The sequence below is a fragment of the Palaemon carinicauda genome, chromosome 18, assembly GCF_036898095.1.
Source record: "Palaemon carinicauda isolate YSFRI2023 chromosome 18, ASM3689809v2, whole genome shotgun sequence".
In the NCBI taxonomy this organism is placed as follows: Eukaryota; Metazoa; Arthropoda; class Malacostraca; order Decapoda; family Palaemonidae; genus Palaemon; species Palaemon carinicauda.
Genome location: NC_090742.1, coordinates 37,951,511 through 37,975,567, shown reverse-complemented (window position 1 = coordinate 37,975,567; position 24,057 = coordinate 37,951,511). Strand labels below are relative to the sequence as shown.

Here is a 24,057-nt window from a genome sequence, read left to right as displayed (position 1 = left end):
CAGCACGACCCTGTAATAAAAAAGGCAGAACCCTTAAAACGGCCCTCCCCTTCTCAACTTGCCTTAACATCCTCCTCCTCCGCTTGTTTCCTGAGGTCCGTCTGCGACGCCAACTCCTGGTAACACATGTTATCCGTCAGCTTCTGGTTCCTTATGCCGTCGTTCAGCAGGTTGTCGATGCTTCCCTCTGGCAGACCTACAGGTTAAAAGGGTAATATTGAAGGAAATATGCGAGCAAACAGGACGTTTCATGTTTTTGAGTCTTTGGTAAGGCTGTTTTATTCGTTGCTGAACTAATATGAGGAGTGTTACTATTACTGTTTCTACTACTACTTTGCACAGCAGCCGGACTCTAGCGAGAAACATTGGTGTTGATGATCTTATAAGTGTATGTAAAATTATAGGTTTTCTAGGTAGTGACAAAATAGTAATTCATGGCAGATTTAGTTTTCACTTTTGACAGTATGTGCGCTATGTATATAAATGATATTTATAATCCTATGTTATTACATTCGAATCTTCTCCGTAGGTGGGATTCGCAAAACACCTTGGAAAACGTCGTAACTTTTATTTTATAGTTACTAATCAATTGACAAAAAACTCTACCACCTTAAATAATTGAATAAGCTTCATAACCGCCTGAAAAGAAAAAAAAAAAAAAACCCTGGGAAAAGAGAAAAGCTATCTTGTGACAAAGTATGTTAGCATGTATTTTGCTACCCGAAAAAACAAATAAAGAGTTGAAGTGTGAACAGGATCTATCAACTTAAAGATCTATCTAGGAAAGGCCAAAAGAAAAAAGTATTAGGAATTATACAGTACATTTTCAATTTATAATGTGCCCAAAAAGGATTAAGCGGATTCTGCTACATTGTTTTTGTAATTTGTTCAATATAACTGGGTATTATTAACGTTAAACTTTTAGAGAGAGAGAGAGAGAGAGAGAGAGAGAGAGAGAGAGAGAGAGAGAGAGAGAGAGAGTTTCCTCCAACATTACTAAATGTGTATCTAATCTGTTTACATAATCTATGAAAATGGAGGTTTTATGAGTATTACTAATATATTCAATTGGTACCGTGTAGAAACATGCTATTTTTTTCGGAACAGAACTCCAAAAAGACCTTTTTATTAATAGTAACAATAAGGAAAAAACTTCTGTTAAAAATATATTTTTCGAATACGTAATAGATAAATGATTACCATTCTTTTAAAAATGAAATCTAGGGAAAATAAATTTTAGGTCCTACAATTTACTAATATTTCACGTATTTCACTCACCTGAATATAACAGGGTGTCTCAATATACGTTGGACCTACTTAACTGCTAATAAGCTCTTCTGTGCTTTTGTAGATATAGATAAGGCTTATGACAGAATATCAAGAGAAGTGATGTTTTGGTGCTTGAGGAAGAGGAAAGTTCACGAGAAGTTGGTTAGAATGGTAGGGATGAACGAACAAGGACAAGGACAAGAACGAGGACATACGTAATAACAACTTTTGGGGATACAGAATCCTTTGAAGTTAGTGTTGGATTACACCAGGGGTCAGCATAAAGGTCATGGATGTGTCAAGTGAAGATATCAGAAATGAAGAATTACAGGAGTTGCTATTTGTAGATGATTTGGTGATTACCGCTAAAAATGAGGAAGACGTACAGAGAAGTTGTAGGGTGGTAAGGGACTCTGGCGAGGGGTAGCTTGAAAGTAAGTGTGGATAAGACGGAAGCTATGGGGGCCAGTAAGGAAGGTGGGGACAGGATAACCATGCATGAAAGTAGAGAATCAGTATAAAACAGGTGGAGCAAATTAGATACTAGGGATATACTGTAAGTCAGGAGAGAAGATGTGAGGCTGAAGTTAAGAATAGGGTTAAAGATGCCTGGGAGAAGTGGAGAGAGGTAACAGGAGTAGCTATATGATAAGAAAATGTCAATCAAGCTAAAGGTCAAGATCTATAACCCAGTAATAATACCAGTGTTTATGTATGGATCGGAAACATGGGCTATAAGACGAAAAGAATAAGCAAAGCTTGAGAGAACAGAGATGAGAATGTCGAGGTAGATTTAGGGAATATCATTGCTTGAAAGATTGGAAAAGGACGAGATAAGAAGAATGGCAGGCGTTTTAAAGATTACAGAGATGATAAAAGTGTCACGATTGAGATGTTGTGGTCAGGATGGATGGTAGGGAGGGAGTGAGGAGGGCTTGGGAGGAATCTTTAAGGGGGAGAAGATCGAGGGGGAAGCAGAGAATTAAATGGCGAGATAAGGTGAAGGATGATATTGAGAAAAGAGGTCTGGTGGATGAGGATGCCTTTGATAGAAGGCATTGGAGAGGGCGCATAAGGCAACCAATTCTTTAACGTAGAGATAACGGTGTGAAAGAAAACAAACTTTGCCAATAATGTTTTTGTTCTTTTTTTTCAGACATAAATAATCATCAATCAAAATGCAGGAACTTTAACTTTAACAACTATCCCCAGAAAAAAACAAATTTATCATTGGGTACAGAAATATCAAGCCACAGGATCAGTAAACAACTTCAACAAGCAGGCAGAAAATCCCATATCTGGCAAGAAGTTAACTGCATGACGTCCTGAGAATGTGGATGCAGTGACAGATTTTGTCGGAAGGAGTCTGAAAAAGTCAATACGAAGACATTCCTAAGAACTAGGTTTTTCCTGTGCATCTGTGCAAAGAATCTTGAAGAAGGCTCTTTAGCTATACACATACAGGATCCAGATCAAGCATAAAGCATAAACTTATACCAGCTGACATGGAAAAAAATTAATTGTGATGTGTCAGTGGTTTGAGGAAGATTGAATAGGATCCTGGCTTTCTTGATGATGGTTGGTTTAGCGACAAAGCACATTTCTGGCTCTGTGGACATATCAATAGCAAGAAATAAGTGTTCTGGGGGACAGAAGCTCCAGATGAGGTACTTCAGAGGCCCTTGCACTCTGTGAAATACATGGCCTGGGTGACCATCTTATAACATGGACACTGGACTGTTTTGGTATGAAAACACAGATGGGGAGACAGTCACTGGCAGAAAGAATCATTACATTGTAGTGCTCAACAAGTTTTGGAGGGCACTTGGGACACATCGTTGCATGAACGAGAACTGCAATGATTTCAATAAGATGGGGCAACTCTGCATACAGCTAACATAACCAAATCCCTAATCAGCTGAGCAGCAGGAGCCGCGAACCCGAGTGATCTCCATATTCACCTAATCTCAATCCCCCAGACATTTATCTCTGGGGGTTGTTGAAGGACGTGTAATTGTTGACCTCAAAGTGGCCATCACCCAGAGGATAAGTGCCATACCAAAAGAATGGTGTATCAGGGTGATTGACAACTTAGCTCGTCGAATTCAAATGCGTCATGAGTGCAAAGGTGGTCATTTGGAACATGTTCTGTAGAAAATGCATCCTTTTGAGCTAGAGACATCAAATCAATGTTTGTTTAATTGTTATATCAGCTTCCAGGACAAGTAATCCTTTTTTTAGTTTCTTGTTTTAGTAACAAATCATTATCATATTAATGGGTTACTTATAGTTTAAGGCAACCTGTACTTAGGAAACTTCAAGAATTTCAGACATATAATATATTGTTAGAGGCATGAAATATTGACAATTTGCTCTTAAAAACTATTTGCTTCTAGGGACTAATTAGTTTGATTTGAAAATTTAATTTCATTCAAAAACTGCATGATTTAAAAGAAACCAGGTCAAAATTTCGAAAGTTACAAAAAATGAACGTGAACCATAGTCAACTTCAGCCTACATAAACCATACGCAAAAGTTTATTTTAAACCACGGGTGTTCCGAAGTGAATCTTATATATTTCTTTTTAATAAGTGTACAGCAACCATTTCTAGAAAGCCATAAGTGACATTTAAAGCGATTCCAAACTCATGTTGGATATACTGCGTGCAATGATGTCAGAGAAATTCTTTCAATATATCTTTACACATACTCTTATACTGCCTGGTGTATCCCGATATGAATTCTCTAAACTATTCGAGGAATGCTGTATTCTATATCCTTTGTACGAAGATATGATTCGGTGAATTAAGACAATTATCTAATAATTTGAGGTACAGAACAGTGTCATAATACAATCATTATCTAAATCCTTACAAGGTAGAACATACTATGACATCAATTTCTGGAATACATTACTCTATATAAGATCTAACATTTTACAGCGATGTAATACATGGTGACACCACTAGAAGTTGCTAAACTTTTACGGGGATATAGTGCTCTTAGGCACGAATGTTCAAAGCCTCTTTGTGTTATACAGGACCCAGTTATACCAGTGAGGGCCTCTAATTCTTTTTGGGGTGACAGATTATTCAGTGATTTAAAAATGTGATGCAGTATTCGGTGCTACTAGAAGAAGCCCCTGAGCTTTTCGGAGGATACATTACTCACCTTCCCTTACCCATGTATGCTTACAGATCAATGGCTCTAATTGGTCTGTGATACAAAGATTGTCAATAAACCGAATGGCTCTTCCATATTCGAAAAGAGGCGGACTTGTTTTATTCAAATAAGAGTCAAACGATTTTGATTTTCGTTTACACTTGTTTTTAGCACCTGCAATGAAGGAAACTTGAATTGGACGGAGGTGATTAGCAAGGGAATTAATATAAAATGGTCTTGCTGAGTGGTGAGGAAAAGATGGATAATAGCTAAGTTGTGAAAATAGAGAACATTCTGATGTTACTGAAGACCAAAATGCATGTATAAAAATACCTAGAAAGCATAAGGTTGATAATAAAAGGCAGTTGGTTAAATGAAAGGCAAGAGAAATGGCATAACAGGAGGTATGATTACAGCTATGACAACTTTGATAAATTAATTCTGAAGAACGATTATTTAGAGAGTACATTTGGGCGCTGAGATTGTTTATGGTGACATTATTACAAATATCTTTGTATACAGTTAGATTCTAACTCACTAATCATTCATATACAAATGATATGAATGTGTTGAAATAACTTTTGTATAAGAATATTGTATTCAGAATCCCTTTCAGTCAAGGTGACTTTAAAACAAGTGTACTCTTCTAGCTCACTTAATTTATGCCATGAATATTTTCAGGACGCTGATTTCCAATGCCTTGTATTACACAGAGAAAAAAAGTTCATGAATACACATGGACACAAATAAACACGCAGTTGTATAGACCTATGGAAGGACTTCAGACGTGATTAATGAAATGTTATCACTGTCTCTCCCTAAGTGCTTGTAGACTTAAAGTTTTGCAATTTCTCAGGTCATGAGTATGCTTGCCTGTGGTAACGCATTTATACAATATATATAGGTCAAATAGCGGAGATGTCATATGTTTACTTAGGATTCAGTATAAACAACACAAATGTACATGCAATAAGTGCACGCATGCGCAACAAATAACCCATTCGTTAGTTCCAACAAGACACACATCTTGGCAAGTTTTGCAGTATATATAGTTATATACATACTCATTATTATTTACAAGCATTCGTGCACTTCATCCAATGATCATACACATACCCCTTGAAGTGAAGTGATAACACAATGCACTGTTTGAAAAATGTTATATCTTTACCTACCTGAGGCCATGCATACAGTTCACCACCAGGTGTGAGTCTGTATCTGTTTGCAGACATTAAAACAGACTTATGCAAACAAACACGCAGATGCATATCCAAATGCATTTATGCAGTACATATTTAAGAGCATTTGCTCAATATTCTTCAAGGATGCACACGCATGCACACAATTACACAACCTCACACACAGACTTTTTTCTATCTATTCGAAAGCACAACTGACACGCATATACTCAGGTTTCTCCACATATGAACAACCATAAATGCACGCACCTGCAAAATCACCCAATCGCACTTACATTGACTTATGCTTGCAAATATGCAAAATATTCACACTTGAGTAATCCGGTGATTATATGTATATCTTATGTCACCAATATACTGTACTCCAAAGTGCAGAACACTATGAATACAACAATGCACGCATATAAGCAGGCTTAATGGAAAACCCCACACAAATCAAAGTTTACGTGCATGAGATCATACCGAAAAAGAAAGAAAGAAAAAAAATCACAATTCTGCCAATCCAAGATTATTCAGATTTCTCTTGCAATTTCACACAAATCCCGAACACATGGGTGCCAGCGATCACACACATTTGTACACAGACCCAACGGGTCATACGTATCAATACCTTGCGAATATACGCAAGCACACACTTGAGTCGCAATTGCAATATCCGTATGGCTGTAAATGCACTCAAATGTTCACTCTTAGCCTTGCACACCAACACGCATGCGCACATGCTCTCCAGTGCACGCATGCTCGCAGCGGCACAAAATTCCATCTCCTTTTTGGGCCATGGGAGGGCATGCGAGCACCTCGCGCCATGCTATCTGGTCTCTGACCTGACATACAAGAGGGAACATCTGGGGTGACGTGACCTTGTTCCGTCCTCCTGTTGGGGTACTGTGCTGACGAAGGGACGGAAACATCCCCCACGGAGAACTCCTCGCCCCCTGTGAAGCCCGAATCGTCCTCCGAAGGGACCCTGCCTCCTCCTGAGGGAGAAGGGAAGAAGACGATTATGATACTGATCGGAACGAAGTGGAAGTTGCGAAAGTATACTTGGTAGAGGTAGTGACAGGCGATGATGGTAATGAAGATGATAATGTGGAGATGACGAGGAAAGTTATTAAGCAGATGTAAGCAAAGAAATGGACATGGGCAGGACATATAATGGGAGTGACAAATAATAGATGGACATTAAGAATAACAGAATGGGTAACTAGAGATTCCAAAAGAAGTTGGGTAAGGAAGAAAAGACTATGGATTTTTGCTCGTTTCTTAACCGCTGTTTTTTTTTTTAGCAATCATGGCGATGTTTGAAATAAATGATAGTAATAATGGTTGCAATAATAATAAAAATCGATAGGGAAACTGCTTTCACGCGAATGCTAGCAACATTGATGTCGCTGTAGAAATATTTAATAGTATGAATAAGCTGGGTAATAACAGGCAGTAATGATAATGGTGATATGAAAATCCAGGAGAATTTAAACGTTGGTATACAAATGAAAATAGCATTGAAGGCTTGTGTTTTGAAAGATAGTATTTGGAGTGATGTTATCAAGAAAGATGATAGTGATGGCAAGAAGAGTATTTTAGTATAGATCATAGAACGGAAGAAATGGTGGTGATGAATGTAAGGATAAGGAATATGATGAGAAGAGAGATGACTGCAAAAATAAGACACAAGAGAGTGATGATGGAGTTATTAATAATGAAATTAGATAGAGTGGTTGATAATGATGAAATGTGTACTGATAAAGGTGGTGGCTATAATAATGTCTTCAAAATTACTATAAAGGACGACAGAAAGTATATATACAATATATATATATATATATATATATATATATATATATATATATATATATATATATATATATATATACATATATATATGTATGTATATATATATGTATATATATATATATATATATATATATATATATATATATATATATATATATATATATATAATGTGTGCTTTTGTATGTATGAAGCTCTCCCATAATTGTTATTAAACAAAGCTATTAGTGATATGGATTTGAAAAATATAGCACTATGTAATGAAAAAAATAAAATAAGTTGAAGAATAGTAAAGGATAATAAATTCGTTATAACCCTGAAGAAATGAAATAAATAACAAAAGAAATAATGTAGACAAATATTCAAAGAAACAACAACAAAAATATAAACTTACAAAGCCAAAGAATAAACAATGATAATTGAACAAGCTAAAGATATGGAAGAAGATAGAAGGAATTACATCATTGATTTTCTACGAAGAAAAAACAAAGTTGTAGAAACCAATTCAATACTATAATCGTCTTCCCCTCAGCAAGGCTTTCTTTGACTCATGAACTGAGAACCGAGACAAAAAGATCGACAGAAAAATTAAGAAACAAGACATTATAATCAAGAGAGAAGACAGATATTAAGAACAGGTTTTAAGACAAAATGTCATAGAATACCACAATAGAATGGGTTATTTTGGGGGGAAAACTTAAAGAAAACAAAACAATGTTAAGAGTCAAGGTGCATGAAATTATAGACATAATATAACAATAATACTGTTTTTGTAGAACTGATGTAGCCTCTAATGTTGAAGATGTCTATCATTAGTTGGAAAAGTACATGTTATTATTATTATTATTATTATTATTATTATTATTATTATCATTGTTATTATCATATGTGTAAATACATATATAAAAATAAATATATATGTATTATTATTATTATTATTATTATTATTATTATTATTATTATTATTATTATCACTAGCCTAGTTGGAAAAGCAAGATGCTAGCCCAAGGGCTCCAACAGGGAAAATAGCCCAGTGAGGAAAGGAAACAAGGAAATAAATAAACGATATAAGAAGTAATGAAAAATCAAAATAAAATATTTCAAAAAGACATTAACAACATTAAAACAGATAATTCATATATATACTATAAAAGAATTATGTTAGCCTGTTCAACATCAAAACATTTGCTGCAAGTTTGAACTTATGAAGTTCCACTGATTCAACTATCCGATCAGGATTATTCCACAACTTGTTCACTGCTGCATTAAAACTTTTAGAATATTGTGTAGTATTAAGCCTCATGATGAAGGCCTGACTATTAGAATTAACTGCATGCCTAATATTATGAAGAGGGTGGAACTTTCCAAGAAGATTTGAATGTAATGTATACATATATAAATTTATATCTAAATATGATATATATACACCTTTTCCCACTTAGAATGGGTGGCACCAGAAGGGGTATTTATGGAGTGAGGCTGCTGGCCACACACTCTGTCCGCTGGATGTCCAAAGGATTATGTGAGTCGACAGTGTCTGTCTTGTCTTATTGGCCACCGGTCCAACTACTGACCAGAACCAGCGTTGCTTAGCTTTGCTGAATGAGTAACAGACGATATGGTGAACGTGTCTTGCTTACTTACATACTTTTACAGTATATACAACAGCAACAACAACAACAAAGGCAGCCGTTTCTAGTCCACTGCAGGACAGACAGGACAGAAGCCTCAGACATGTCTTTAGTCATGTGTGGGGTTTGGGCATTTTTCATCACTACGCTGGCCAACTTAGGATTGGTGATGGTAGGAGACTTTTGTCTGATCGCTCACAGCAAATCAGCTTAGTATGGATGCCCCTGGCTACTACAGCTTTTCGGATCATGGTGATACACAAACCCTTCCACCACGTCAAAGTGTGTGTGTATGCAAGAACATATATACCGTAAATCCTAATCATCCACATAACACTATGAATAATTTATTTCCCATTATAAGTACGAATCAAAACCCGTATGTTTCTGTCCCTTTGTTCGAAATTTCAACAACCTCATCTCTTATGGAACTGTGTGTGTAGATTGCCTTACCTTGTGTAAGACACGGGCTTAAATGCTCGTAAAACGCTGCGTCTGGTTTTCCCTTTGAAACACAATAAGATTTGAATACATAATGCCCTTCCTCCGTTTTATACATTTCAATCGAAAGAACGTTTTACTATCCGTTGTTTGATGCTGGTAAATTCAAATACGATATAAATGCGCTTACAGTTTGCCTTTTTATTCAGTTATTGCATTTCTCGGTAGGCTACTCAAAGTGACATGTTTTTTCCTTTGAAATTTGTCGAAAATGAGTGACTTCTTTGCCTTTGTTAAGTCTTTGATATATACTATTGATGGTTTGTCTTCTTCAATCAATGAGAGCAAACCTTTAGAGTGAGAGTCGTGGTCTAATTCAGTGGATATGATTGACTAAAAAACTATTTTTTTTTTTACTTTTTATCTAATTTCCATTTGGCTTTCTGTTGCGCAATCAGCCAATCGTGAGAACAAACATTTGAATAATACTCCAAAGGTAAAGAGTATGATATTGACAAACATAAGTAAGCGTAATTGCAAATAAATAGAGCTAGTCTTATTTGCATTAAAGTAGGGACAAAAATAAATATATGTTCACGTTAACAAGTACGAGAATGTATTCAAAGCAGCTGTACAAATAGACTTCTATTAAGCTTAAACGGGATATAATGTACAAACCCCATTCTTCACCACTGGATGATGAATTTCGTCAAACGAAATAGAGAAATAACCAAGAGAAAAAAGAAAGTTTCTTAACCATTCGTTGGTGACCTTAATCATCCCTCAAAAGCGATATCTAGTTTAGAGTTCTACCACCAGGGTTTACGTTTCATCAAAATGTTTCCAGATGGCTAGTCTCACTCGGTGTAGCACCAAATGGACATTCATTTCAATGCAGATTACAAATAGAATAACATTCATTTCAACTATAAAATTGCGCTTTAGTCCCCTTCCATATTCAAAATGGTTTTAATTTACAGCCATGCTGTATTCTTAATGAAAACCAAATAAGCACACTGAAAATTAGTATGGGTGCTCCACCCATACTAATTTTCAGTGTGCTTGTAGCTAAATCTCCTAATATTTCTAATTTTTAATGTGTTTATAGCTAAATCACCTAATGTTTCGTGGAAAATGTCAGCAATATATATATATATATATATATTTTTATATATATATATATATATATATATATATATATATATATATATATACATATACATATATATATATATATATATATATATATATATATATATATATATATATATATATATATATATATGTATATATTTCTGACATTTTCCACGAAACAATGTCAAGGTTAATAAAAGTTAGAAACAATTTTCGTGTTAGTTATTCCAGGTTACCTTTCTTATGGTAAAGATACTAAGAAATAGATAAACTTTTGCAGAAAACACAGGCATTACCACATACAAGGAACGTTAAGTACCAATCGAATATTTCATCACATACTCATGAAAGGACAAGCGGCCAGTGGTGAGAGGGATGGGGTTGTTGGACGACAGCAAGTCTGAGGTATGACATATGTAGAGAGAATACTTGTTACCAAGGTATTTAGTGAAAAACACATTGTATATATATATATATATATATATATATATATATATATATATATATATACACACATACATATATATATATATATATATATATATATATATATATATATATATATATATATATATATATATATATATATATATATATATATATATAGAGAGAGAGAGAGAGAGAGAGAGAGAGAGAGAGAGAGAGAGAGAGAGAGAGAGAGGTGGAACGCTTCAGAAACACAGATGTCTGGATATTTTTCGACATTTTGGAAACTTTGTTTACAGAGGTAATCAAATCAGTCGTCATTCGACTGTTGCAAAGCATGGCGTAAGCAATAAGCATCTACGTAGTCTTTGAAGACAACGCACAACCAAGAGAGATTTCAAGAGTAAGTTTATGTCCAGTCTTAGAAGTTTCCATAAATGGGGAAACAATGTTTCATAGGACACAGAGTTTCCCATAATGGATGAAATGATTGAAGAAAAGCGAATTTATAATGCAACTGAAAAGAAAATCAACCAGATTACTAGAAGAATAGTTATATTCAGGTGTGTCATCAATTAACCAGGTGCATGATGTGATCCTCACCAAAGTAGGATAAGAACCATAATCCTGACAAGTTATGCGATTATTATTTATGGCTGGGTCCAAAATAGTGACTATGAAGTAAGTGGAAAGGGGCTTTTCAAATATATGTAAAAAAGAAAAATAATCATGAATATGGGATTTCGAGATCATTGATGGAAAGAATGACAACAGAAATAAGATGTCAAAACCCAAGGGACTGGTGTGGAAACTAGGCCTAGACAGTGGCAGGGATCAGAACTGTCTGATGGAAACCTAAATCTAGTTTATTGAGGAACGTGCAATAACAATGGCATAATTTGGTTGAAAGGTCATATTTGTATTTGACCAAGTAGGCTGTTATTAGTAGTAGTATTTTCGTTATTAATGTGCAGCGAGAAATATAAGTAAAATATTGTCGTTTGAAGATAGGAACCAAGCGTGGTTCGGAAGCTCCGTCTACACTATATCATTTTCAAATCAGACTGTATTACAATCACAATCTTTTTTTTACGCCATTATTAGGCCTACTATGCTTTCCGTACCTCTTAAAAGAAAAAAAAAGAACTTACCTCCTCTTTCACTATTTAAACTAGCCGAAAGTGCAGGTGATCCTAAACTTTGAGGAGCGGAGTAGGAGACCCGAGTGTCGTGGTCGTATTGGGCAACGAGGAAGAACGTGGTGAAGGACGGGGTGCCGACTGCATACGAGATCTCCAACGGCGCTAAGAGGTGCGGAGGTGATGTGTTGTCTACGCAGCCACAGAGTTTTAGTAAACGTTCGCAGACGACATAGATTAGCTGGAATAGAAACATTATTTCAGTCTAGGCTAAGTAGGGTTATGCTTGCTTTGTCATTCATATTGTAGATGGATATTTTGTTACGTGAGAATTCTTAAGGGATATTGTATTACATTTGGCATCTTTTCTTTGTTTTAGGGGCTCTTCCTTAAAAGTTATATATATATATATATATATATATATATATATATATATATATATATATATATATATATATATATATATATATATATATATATATAACGTGCGTGAACATGTGTTTATCATCTAATCAAAATTGGATATCAGCTATATTATTATTATTATTATTATTATTATTATTACTTGCTAAGCTACAACCCTAGTTGGAAAAGTAGGATGCTATGCCCAGGGGCTCCAACAGGGAAAATAGCCCAGTGAGGAGAGTAACGACACTAAAATAAATATCTCCTATATAAACGATACAAACTTTAACAAAACAATAGAAAGAGAATTAATATAGAATAGTGTGCTAGAGTGTACCCTCAAGCAAGAGAACTCTAACGCAAGACAATTGAAGGCCAGTATGCAGAGGCTAGGGCACTACCCAAGACTAGAGAACATACTCTACAAAAGAATAAGAAATTTTTACCTGTTCACAAAGACAAAATTCCAGATTATATATATATATATATATATATATATATATATATATATATATATATATACATATATATATATATATATATATATATATATATATATATATATATATATATATATATATGTGTGTGTGTGTGTGTGTGTGTGTGTGTGTAATATATACAAACATCATGAAAGACAATATCCCTAAAATTACTACAAAAAAATTCTTAATTTTTTGTTATACCAAAATATGTGATGATCTCCAAATAAGTCCATTTCAGCTTGAATAACCACTGACAAAGAAAATAATCCATTCACAGACCGCAAACATCCACCAAGGATAAACCACCTCTTATCCAACTGTTATCCCTACAATAAGGGATAATTGACTGATGCGCCCTCTACCAAGACCGCTCTACAAATAAATCACTTATTATCTGCCTATTGTATAGAGGTTCCCTCTCCAGATCAATTCTAAAACTTTAAAGCTAGATTTTGAAGCAGATTCAAAGAAGGCTATATACGGCAATGGTCTTGATAGCGGATTTCATTGTAGGAATTTATATGGATGGGAAGATACTTGGGATTTTCAAGTACTGACCCGCAATTACTTAGACATAGTAAAAGCAGAATGATAAATACGTTTAATGTAAATAAAATAGGATTTAAACTTCTATTAAAATAGTATTCACGAGTCAATATATTTCTTTATTTAAAAACATTTTTAGATAAATAGTAAAAAAATGAATTGTAAATACAGTATATGTAAAATAAAAAGAAATATTTATGTAAATATACTATGATGTATATGTTATAAACTGTAAGATTGTAAATGTGTATTTCATAATAAAAAATGAAAAAAAATAAAAAATCCCAAAATCTCATCACATGGTACAACCTTAGTTAGAAAAGCAAGATACTACAAGCCCTGGGGTTCCATTAGGGAAAGTAACCCAGTGAGGAAAGAAATAAATAAATCATATATCAGAAGTCATGAATAGAAAATATAGAATATTCTAAGAACAGTGACAAAGTTAAAATAGATCTATCATATATAAACTATGAAGAGACTTATGTCAACCTCTTCAACATAAAAACATTCTAGAGGACGGTGTTGATGTCATATGACCTGCAGTGGACAAATAAACAATTGAAATACTACAAAGTATATAAATTTCTAACATCAGCAACGTACGTAGAAATGAGGTAAATGAACAACAAGACATTTTACCGTCTTTCATTCATATGAGAGAGAGAGAGAGAGAGAGAGAGAGAGAGAGAGAGAGAGAGAGAGAGAGAGAGAGAGAGAGCTTTATAATCTCTGGAAAAGTCGAGTAATATAACCTGAAAAAGGCGTTATTATGTTATCCTTATTTGGTTTATGTAATGAACAAATATTCATAAGCACACGTGAAGTAGGCCTACATTCTATTTACAAAAGTAACACCCCATTACTCCAAACCGGACTAATATTTAGTATCCCAGTGAGGAAAGGAAACAAAGAAGAGTTAAATATTTTAAGAACAGTAGCTTTAAAACAAATATTTCTTATATAAACATTAAATGCATTAATGTTCAGTTCAGGTTCAGGTTCAGGGGTGAGGCATAGCCTTTACAACGGCGCCTTTATGAATAGAGGACTATTTGAAAATCATGGTTACGCTGAAGAGAATGTCCTCTGGGAAATTTCCTTTCATCATTCACGTAACCTCCTCATAGACACTAAAACCTACGCTTTAACTGACAAAATAATTGGTCAGGAAACATAATATAAACTGCAAGAATATGTAACCAACTCAGTCATCTTCGTACGATCCTTTCCTCGTTCTTCATAATTTATAAACGCTGAAATAGACCCAACTTGACACTTGACTGTTCCCCAAGCGTCATTCGCCATCCATTTCCTTACAAATTAAAAGAAAATTGTCATTGCTAAAGGAAGAAATATCATAGAAATAATTATCTGAATATAATGTAATACTGTTTAAACTGTTGATCACGCTTACTTCGTAGTTCATTCATAAGTATGCACTGGTCATAAAAGAGTAATTAAAATGCAGGAGTTTTTGTTATGCTCCCCTCTTTGTCTGCACCATACTTTACAGCATTATCAGTCTGATTTAGAGTACTGTACCTATGTTTATGTAGGTACTCTAGTTTGATTTAGTCAATATTTTTAACGGGGATCAAGTTTCCATTAATATCAGTTGCCTTACAACAATCAATGTGAATCTGTTCGTCGGTAAAATTGACTACCAAAGACTGTTTGTTTAACTTCATTTGGCTACATTACTGCAAGTCTGTTCCACCTTTCTCATCTTCATTTGATTTTACTGATTGGCCATAAATTTTCCTTTTGTATGCATTCTTTGATCGCGTGGATGACGACTAACCAAGCCACATAAACAATTTGTTTAATTTACTGTAATCTGTGACTGACTATTATTATTATTATTATTATTATTAGCTAAGCTATAACCCTAGTTGGAAAAGCAAGGGCCCCAGAAGGGAAAAATAGCCTGGTAAGGAAAGGAAATAAGGAAATAAATAAACTACATGAGAAGTAAAGAACAATTAAAATAATACATTTTAAGAGCAGTACCAACATTAAAACAGATCTTTCATACATAAACTATAAAAAGGAGACATAGCCTGTTCAACACAAAAACATTTGCTGCAATTTTGGACTTTTGAAGTTCTACTGATTCTTAAAAGAACTGCATCTCACCTTTGGTATATATTTGAGCGTCCTTGCTTCGTAACCGTGTAAGACGTTTCTTTGCCGAAACAGATACTGATGAACTGTGAACTCGGGATTTCTCTTCTCCTTCATGAATTCTCTGAAAGTGAAAATGAAAATTATATACGATTCAAGGCTTTCTGAGTTGTGCCCATGTACACACTTGTACATACGCATGAAAATGTAGTGCTTTTAAATTAAATAATAGATTTGTCAATTTAGGATATATATATATATATATATATATATATATATATATATATATATATATATATATATATATATATATATATATATATATATATATATATATATATATATATATATATATATATATATATATATATATATATATATATATATATATATATATATATATATATATATATATATATATATAAATCATCATCATCATCATCATCTACGCCTACTGACGCAAAGGGAGGCCCTTAGATTTCGCCAGTTGTCTCCAGCTTGAGCTTTTAATTCAATACTCCTCCATTCATCATTTCCCATATATATATATATATATATATATATATATATATATATATATATATATATATATATATATATATATATATATATATATATATATATATATATATATATATATATATATATATATATATATATATATATATATAAGTAGATGATAGGGATGGGTCTATGTTCGATGGTAAATGATGGTAGTTAACAAGGCGTAGATTTATGACATAGAATAACTCGCTGCATCCGGCAAATCTGTTCTGATTACATATATTAAAATGACAAAGATAAACTTTTCATAAAAGAACTGTATGCAATAGAGAAACCAACTGATATAAAACTGGAAAAATTCCAAGTAAAGATTTTTTTTTTTTTTTTTTTTTTTTTTTTTTTTTTTTTTTTTTACAATATATGACCAAAAGGTAATATATCAGATATGCAGCTTATCAACAGTTACTGTTTCCTTTTCATCAGCAAATGCTAAGGTACTAAGTTAAGAACTACCTTTTCAGCAGGGTTGCTAGGTGCCAAAAACCTCAAATTTGGCCTTTTTTAAATTCTTTGGCATTTTGTAATACCATGAAAAAAGCTTGGCCTAAATGCTCTATTTTGGCATTTTTTGACTTACGGGTCGGCCTTTAAAAGCTGTAGTTTATCAGAAGATGGCCTTTTCTCATTTAGAAAACCTGGTAAACCTGCTCTACATAAATTTGAATATTAAAAACTTTCCACATCCGTCAAGTATCCCGCGGCGGAGGAATACACTGACGTCATCAAACGTTTCTTGGCGGGGTTTTGATTAACAAGTGTAGATTGGATGTGATAAGATTTTTTCTGTGTTCCTGTGTACCTTTGAGCTATTACGCCTAGGCATTGAGTGAAATCGTGAATTTACCACATGAAGTTAAACCATAGATCAGTGTTCTTGAGAATTTAGTCAGCAAACGGCGAAACTAGAGAGAAACAAAAGTTCTAGCCGTACATGATGTCTAACCGCCATCCCCACAAATTCAAGCAAGTTTTGCGAGGCACGCATAATTTTTGCCGATTAAAAACACAATAAACTCAAATTTGTGAAAATATGTTGGGGCAATTGGAATGAAAAATGTTCCGTGTTCAGTTATTAATTTATATCTACCGAGAGGTGAAACTATTTATATACACCGGATTCAAAATCTAAAATTAAAGGGGAAAATTTGCCCTGCCGTAGTAGTTTTATATTTGAAGTGTTGTATATATAATCTCTGACGCTTGGATTTTCTGGATCAGTTTAACACGTGTTATTATAAGAGACCGTTTTCTTAATAAAATTGCCTTGCAATTCATTTCAATCTCGAAGAATTGAAAATAAATGTCAAGTTTAGAAAGACCGCAGAACTTCTTGGGTTTACCATGCATATTTATTCATCACTGTAACTCGGCAAGGACAACGGAACAAGTATTATTGATGTTTAACAACCCTGGCCTTGGTGATAACTTTTATGAGGCATACGTGTACAATTGCAATTGATTGCCATTACGGAAGTCAAACATTAGCTTTTACTAAATGTCGTAATTTATTAAGAGGTTCACGCCAAGCCTTTATTCTACCCCCAAGGTATTACTTTCATTTTCGTGGGAGTAAGGACGGTCGCTGGTTAACAGAAGATTGATTAATCGTAAACACTGCCAGCAACAATGTTTCATTAGACGAAAAGTCTAATGTGTAAGGAACCTAAGGCATAAGAATCAACTTTCCCGGAAAACTTCAAGGTGTAGGCCTACCCAACATCAACCTATTTCTTGCTCCTTCTAGCTAACTTATAACGAACCAGAATGAGAAGGAAAATAACTAATATTAAAGTGTCTAATAACTTCAAGTAGTGTCTAAGGATGGAGAACCTTCACCCAGTTCATCATTGCCGATGATCATATAGTGTTGCCAAAATGATGAACAATTATATTTTCTAACGAGAGATGGAGTCGCTCTCAACGGCCTAATCTCATGAACCAGACTGAACCAGCCGTGCAATGTCAGCTATATAGGAGACATTTTCCGGACACAGGAATTATGATACTTAAGACTAAGGTAAGTACTGTGTTCGAGGAGTACGATAGATATGTTGCAGAAATCAGAGTATATATATATATATATATATATATATATATATATATATATATATATATATATATATATAGTCCAAAGCCAGAGTCAAAGAATGTTTCTTATTACACTTCATTGGTTTTATAAGCTTATAATTATATATATGAACTGTGAATAAAAGGTTGTTACACGAAAGAATCACAGATATTCGGAAGATGGATAAATGGTTCTTAGGCCGATACTACTGTATGTTCAAAAACCTTAATTTGATTCGTACCCTAATTTAGATGTGTACAGAAAATGTAACATGTCTATTATTTTTCATTTGAATATTTTAAACATTAATTGCTCATTAAGTAGGGAAGGCGAAAGTATGAAATATAATTAATTGGAATATGCTGGGATTATATAACGTAAGTGAACACTTTATTTCAGTAATATTATTACTTTAAAGTTTTTATTATAATTATCAGGTTCATAATTTCCATCATTATTTTAATCACCTTTGCTGTTTTTGTTATGTGAAGATGAAAGTTTCAAAGTATACGCCTCCAATACTCGGTTATATTTGAATATGTATTTATACGGAAACCAGCTTAATTATATAGGCCTACCTAAATTGTGATTTTTGGTGCAGTCATTTGATGATATCTGTCAAATATTTGGGATTTTATACCTGTTTATGAGATGCAAATTATTATACCTAGGTTTACCGTTTTGAATAATATTGAAAACTGAAATAAACCAGCAAGGGAATTGATATAATTTTACTAATATTTCTTCTATGATAAATAATTAACCATATTAGTGAGTTTCATACAAACAGCTTGATTGCAATTGAGAGAGAGAGAGAGAGAGAGAGAGAGAGAGAGAGAGAGAGAGAGAGAGAGAGAGAGAGAGAGAATTTTGCCACCAGTAGACCTATATTCCATTTTTAGCTGTCTAAACAAGAATAATTAAAGTTTGTTTTAAATATTTATATATATATATATATATATATATATATATATATATATATATATATATATATATATATAAAAGACTTTCATTGGAATATAGGTCTACTGGTGGCAATTTCTCCTACGCCTATTGACGCAAACGGTCTCGGTTGGATTTCGCCAGTCGTCCCTTTCTTGAACTTCTAAATCAATACTTTTCCATTCAATATATATGTAGCATATAATGGATGAAAAATATGTTCCTGAGTAAATTGTGTTGTTATTCGTAATAAAGGATATACAGTAGGTTAAAAATTGGAATGTCCAATCTCCTGGTTATCCGTAGAACAAAGCGCCGAGTACAGAAGAGTACTTACTTTGATTAGTAATTAGAGATTTTTAAGTTTTTGAGTAGTTTTTTGAGATTTTACGTCAGACACGTAATTACTGAGTGATAATTCTTTCCTTTAATAGAACCTCTATAGTATTTTATACTTTCATGATATACAGTACGTATATTTTATGAACTTTTATTCTTTCACCAGTAATGCAATCCATTACCACATTTTCCTAAATCTGTATGGTTTATTAAATTTCTTATTCCAGATCTAGATATTAGTCTCGGGCACTGCCGTTTAGTTAGTTCTTTATGGACATTTCTTAAGATTTTTCATCATTCTGACCATCCTTTGCATTTACAGTAGATCTTTCCAGACTCCAGCATCCTGTAGGCTACGTAGTACTAGGTATGCACTAAATTCTGATAGTCATCCTTTCTCCATCATAAGGATTAATACTACACAGCATTCTAGAAATTTTGTTCTAGCTGTGACTAGATTATGAAATGTTCTTCCTAATCGGGCAGTTGAATCAGTGGAATTTCAGAAGTTCAGATTTGCAGTGAATGATTTATGTTGAACAGGTTGACGTAAGGTTATATATGACATCAATTCTAACGTCGTTATTGATTTCAAGATACTATTTATTCATTATTCGTTACTTTTCATTTTGCTTATTCATTTCCTTATTTCCTTTCCCAACTGTGTTATTTTTTCCTGTTAGAGCCCTTTGCCTGGTCGCATCCTGCTTTTCCGACTAGGGTTGTAACTTAGCTAATAACAACAACAACAATAATAATGCTAATCATAATAATAATGATAATAATTTAAAATTATTATTATTATAATACCATCCTTTTATTCATCTTTGATATTCCCCTTATGATGTACATTTCAAATGATGCCCAATTCTGTATAAGCTGGTTCGGAAGAATACCCCAAGGCCCTGAAGTTATAATAAAAAGTACGACGAGTTTTTGATAACATGTCATTACCCAAGTCAATAATCCCTCGAGATTTCTTCGTACTGAAAGTAGGTGCGATTGATTATTGGCGAGTCCGTAAGAGCATGAAGGCGCATGCGCAGAAAGCCCGTCTTTGTATCGAAAAGCGTGTTAGTGACGTTTACCGCGTCGATAGTACAAACAGGGAGCCTTTGCTTTCCATCGATGGGTATTGGAAAATATTCTTTATTTTCGTTGCATGATGTTTTATAGGATTTCTCTGACAAAATATGAGCTTCGTATGGATATGATGTTTTACATTCGTTAGAGATCATGTCTTTGAAACTTATAAATGTAAAAGGGTTAATGATGAAATTGTTTGAAATCATCTGTAACAAAAGAAGTTTAGATTAATATTATTGTACGTTCATATACATTTACTTAAAATGTAGAAAATCTACCTGCAATGAATAAATTTACGTGAATGTATATAGATTATCTCAACTGGGGTCCACAAGGCACTCGAAAAGTTGAAAGACCCAGGCTTACATGGATGAGGACTATGAAGTGTGAACTAGACGATAAATGGAGAAGTATTGATTTAAAACCTCAATATGGAGACGACTGGCTATCTTTAACCGAGGCCCTTTGCGTCAATAGGGCGTAGGAACTTGATATACAGTATATATATATATATATATATATATATATATATATATATATATATATATATATATATATATATATATATATATACATATATATATATATATATATATATACATACATACATATATATATATATATATATATATATATATATATATATATATATATATATATATATATATCAGTATCGTACATGGAATATGAGAGAGAGAGAGAGAGAGAGAGAGAGAGAGAGAGAGAGAGAGAGAGAGAGAGAGAGAGAGAGTCTTACCTGTTAGAAAAGAGATACAGCTGCGGAAGAATGGCCTGTTCAAATTCTTGGACCACTTGAATCTGTCCTGAAGTTTGCACGGCATTGGGTCTCTTCATGCGGACGTACCTAATGGCGTCACTGGCACGTGCTCTAAGGGCGTACACCAGGTAACAGGCAATGAGAACGCCTGTCCTCCCGAGACCTGAAAGTGAAAGGGACACGTTTTTCTTTGGATAGATTAATCACCGAAAATCATAAAAGAATTTCTCAAGAAGTATTTTTTGTGCAATTTAAGAATCAGACCGAATGTGTTTCTCAAAAGTAAATTTTCAATTAAGAATCACACCCAAGACTTTAACTGAGTTGTATATAGTTAGAGAAACATTATCAATGGAGAGATCTGGATTTCGAGAAGCCACTGTCCTCTACATACTTACAATCATACTTTGAATTTTGAGAGTTCAACTTCGTGGCCCATAATTTGCTGAATTTTGTTAGGGTTCAGCTTCATGGCCCATAATTTGCTGAATTTTGTTAGGGTTTAACTTCATGCCCCATAATTTACTGAATTTTTTTAGTGTTTAACTTCATGCCCCATAATTTGCTGAAATTTGTTAGGGGTTATCCAAATGGCCCATAATTTGCTGAATTTTGTTAGGGTTCAACTTCACGTCCATAATTTGCACCATGCACTAATTTGAGCTAGATCTCTATTAAGGAATGCAGCAACTCCAGAGCTATATTCAGGAGATGGAATTGATGCAAAGAGAGTAGCATCATATGCAACAAGTTTGTCTTCTAGGCCAAACCACATGTTATGTGTATATAGTATGAAAAGTAATGGGCCAACAACACAGCCCTGGGGAATACCAGATATTGCATTTCTGTACTCACTATAGTGCCCACCAACTACTCTTTGCGGTCTATTACTTAAAAATTTAATAATTATGCCAAGAAAAGATCCACCTACTCTCAGATGTTTGGGTTTGAAAACAAGAGCCTCATGATTAAGACGGTCAAAAGTAACGCTAAAATCTAGATCAGTCATACGAAGTTCCTTACCACAATCAATATTACAGTATATATATATATATATATATATATATATATATATATATATATATATATATATATATATATATATATATATATATATATATATATATGTGTGTGTGTGTGTGTGTGAGAGAGAGAGAGAGAGAGAGAGAGAGAGAGAGAGAGAGAGAGAGAGAGAGAGAGAGAGAGAGTGTATTAATAAGACTTTTTATACCTGACTGACTGCATATAATGACAGGCACTACATCTCCTTCAAGCTATTTAGAAAATAACTCACTTAATAAGAGGATCCATAGTTCTCATTTAAAAGCAAACAGCTCTACATTTCTCTCGCAATTACTCTCGGGAGTAAATTACCCTCGGCAATTGGAGAAGAATTACGGATAACTACTGGACGCAAAGTAGTTGCTAACGAAATAGAATGATATTCGTAGATTATTCCTTAATGATTGCGGGGAAGGTCCTTCTATATCAAGATAAAAAACGGTAATGAATGACTATTAAACGAAGATAAAAAAAAAAAACTACACGCAAGAAACTTTATTTATTTGTCAAGTATTGATTTCTCATGTGTGTGTTTTTTTTTTTTAGGTCTATCGTCAAACAATCTATTCATAAAAAAAAAGGGAAAATTGAGATATACTTGATAATCGCATCCAATGTTTTGTTATCTATAATTCAGTTTTCTCCCAGTGACATTATTAATTTCCGTTATGATATAAGAATCTAATCGGAAAAACAGAATAACTCTCATGTTTCTAAGGTAAAGATAAGTCCAATCTATAACTCCTTCATTTCAAATTGGGTCAATTCTCTTAACAAGCAAAACCAAAGGATTTTCAAAATAATATTTAGATGCCCTGAAAAAGGTCACCGTGGTAATTTTTTTTAGCCTTCAACTAGATTGATTATGTATATTATAATTAAATTTCTCGAAGTGTTTGTGTTCGGAACTGCATTTGGCTTGTGTACACTTTGCAAATTTATTGAAAAATAGGCACAAAAAGAGTTCTTTTATGAATCAACGTGTTTGTTTTAGACAATGGTAGTAAACGAACACTTTGTTATAGAAGAAAATAAGTCTGTAATTACGAACAATGAAGGTGTCTAACAATTATTGCTTGTCTGTCAGCCCATTCTAAGCGCATATTCTTCACGTAATAAGACAATAGTTTCTAAAAGGTCAAACGAGTTGTTTGAGGGTCCTTCAGAATTGCACAAACTCTGAAGAACATTTGGAAGGGTATCGACTTGGCATACATACCCTTGAAAAATATATAGTGAAATGTTACTAATGACTTTACTGTCAAATTGCATGACGTTGGAAATGGCCCTAATCACAGGGAGTCCTTTGGGTAACGCTCGCTGATGTAGCACCTTGTTTGATACGTATTCATAACGCAAGGGAAGTTTTTTTTTTTTTATTATCGTTTAATTAAGGTCGACGTGTTTTTTATAATGCATAATTATGACCAAATCTTCCTTATATTAAATATCGCCGTGAATTCAAC

General features: G+C 33.7%; 1 protein-coding gene across 1 annotated transcript in view; it reads right to left on the bottom strand.

Moving 5' to 3' along the window:
- Positions 1-24,057, bottom strand: part of LOC137657048 (protein tyrosine phosphatase domain-containing protein 1-like) — a 185,096-nt gene that overhangs the window by 9,148 nt on the left and 151,891 nt on the right. The window contains exons 6-10 of the mRNA XM_068391409.1: positions 21,509-21,692; positions 15,765-15,876; positions 12,205-12,433; positions 6,491-6,607; positions 63-196 (exon numbers count right to left, since the gene is read on the bottom strand). Coding sequence (XP_068247510.1) covers positions 63-196; positions 6,491-6,607; positions 12,205-12,433; positions 15,765-15,876; positions 21,509-21,692 — 776 coding nt within the window. The remainder of the gene's footprint in view (positions 1-62; positions 197-6,490; positions 6,608-12,204; positions 12,434-15,764; positions 15,877-21,508; positions 21,693-24,057) is intronic.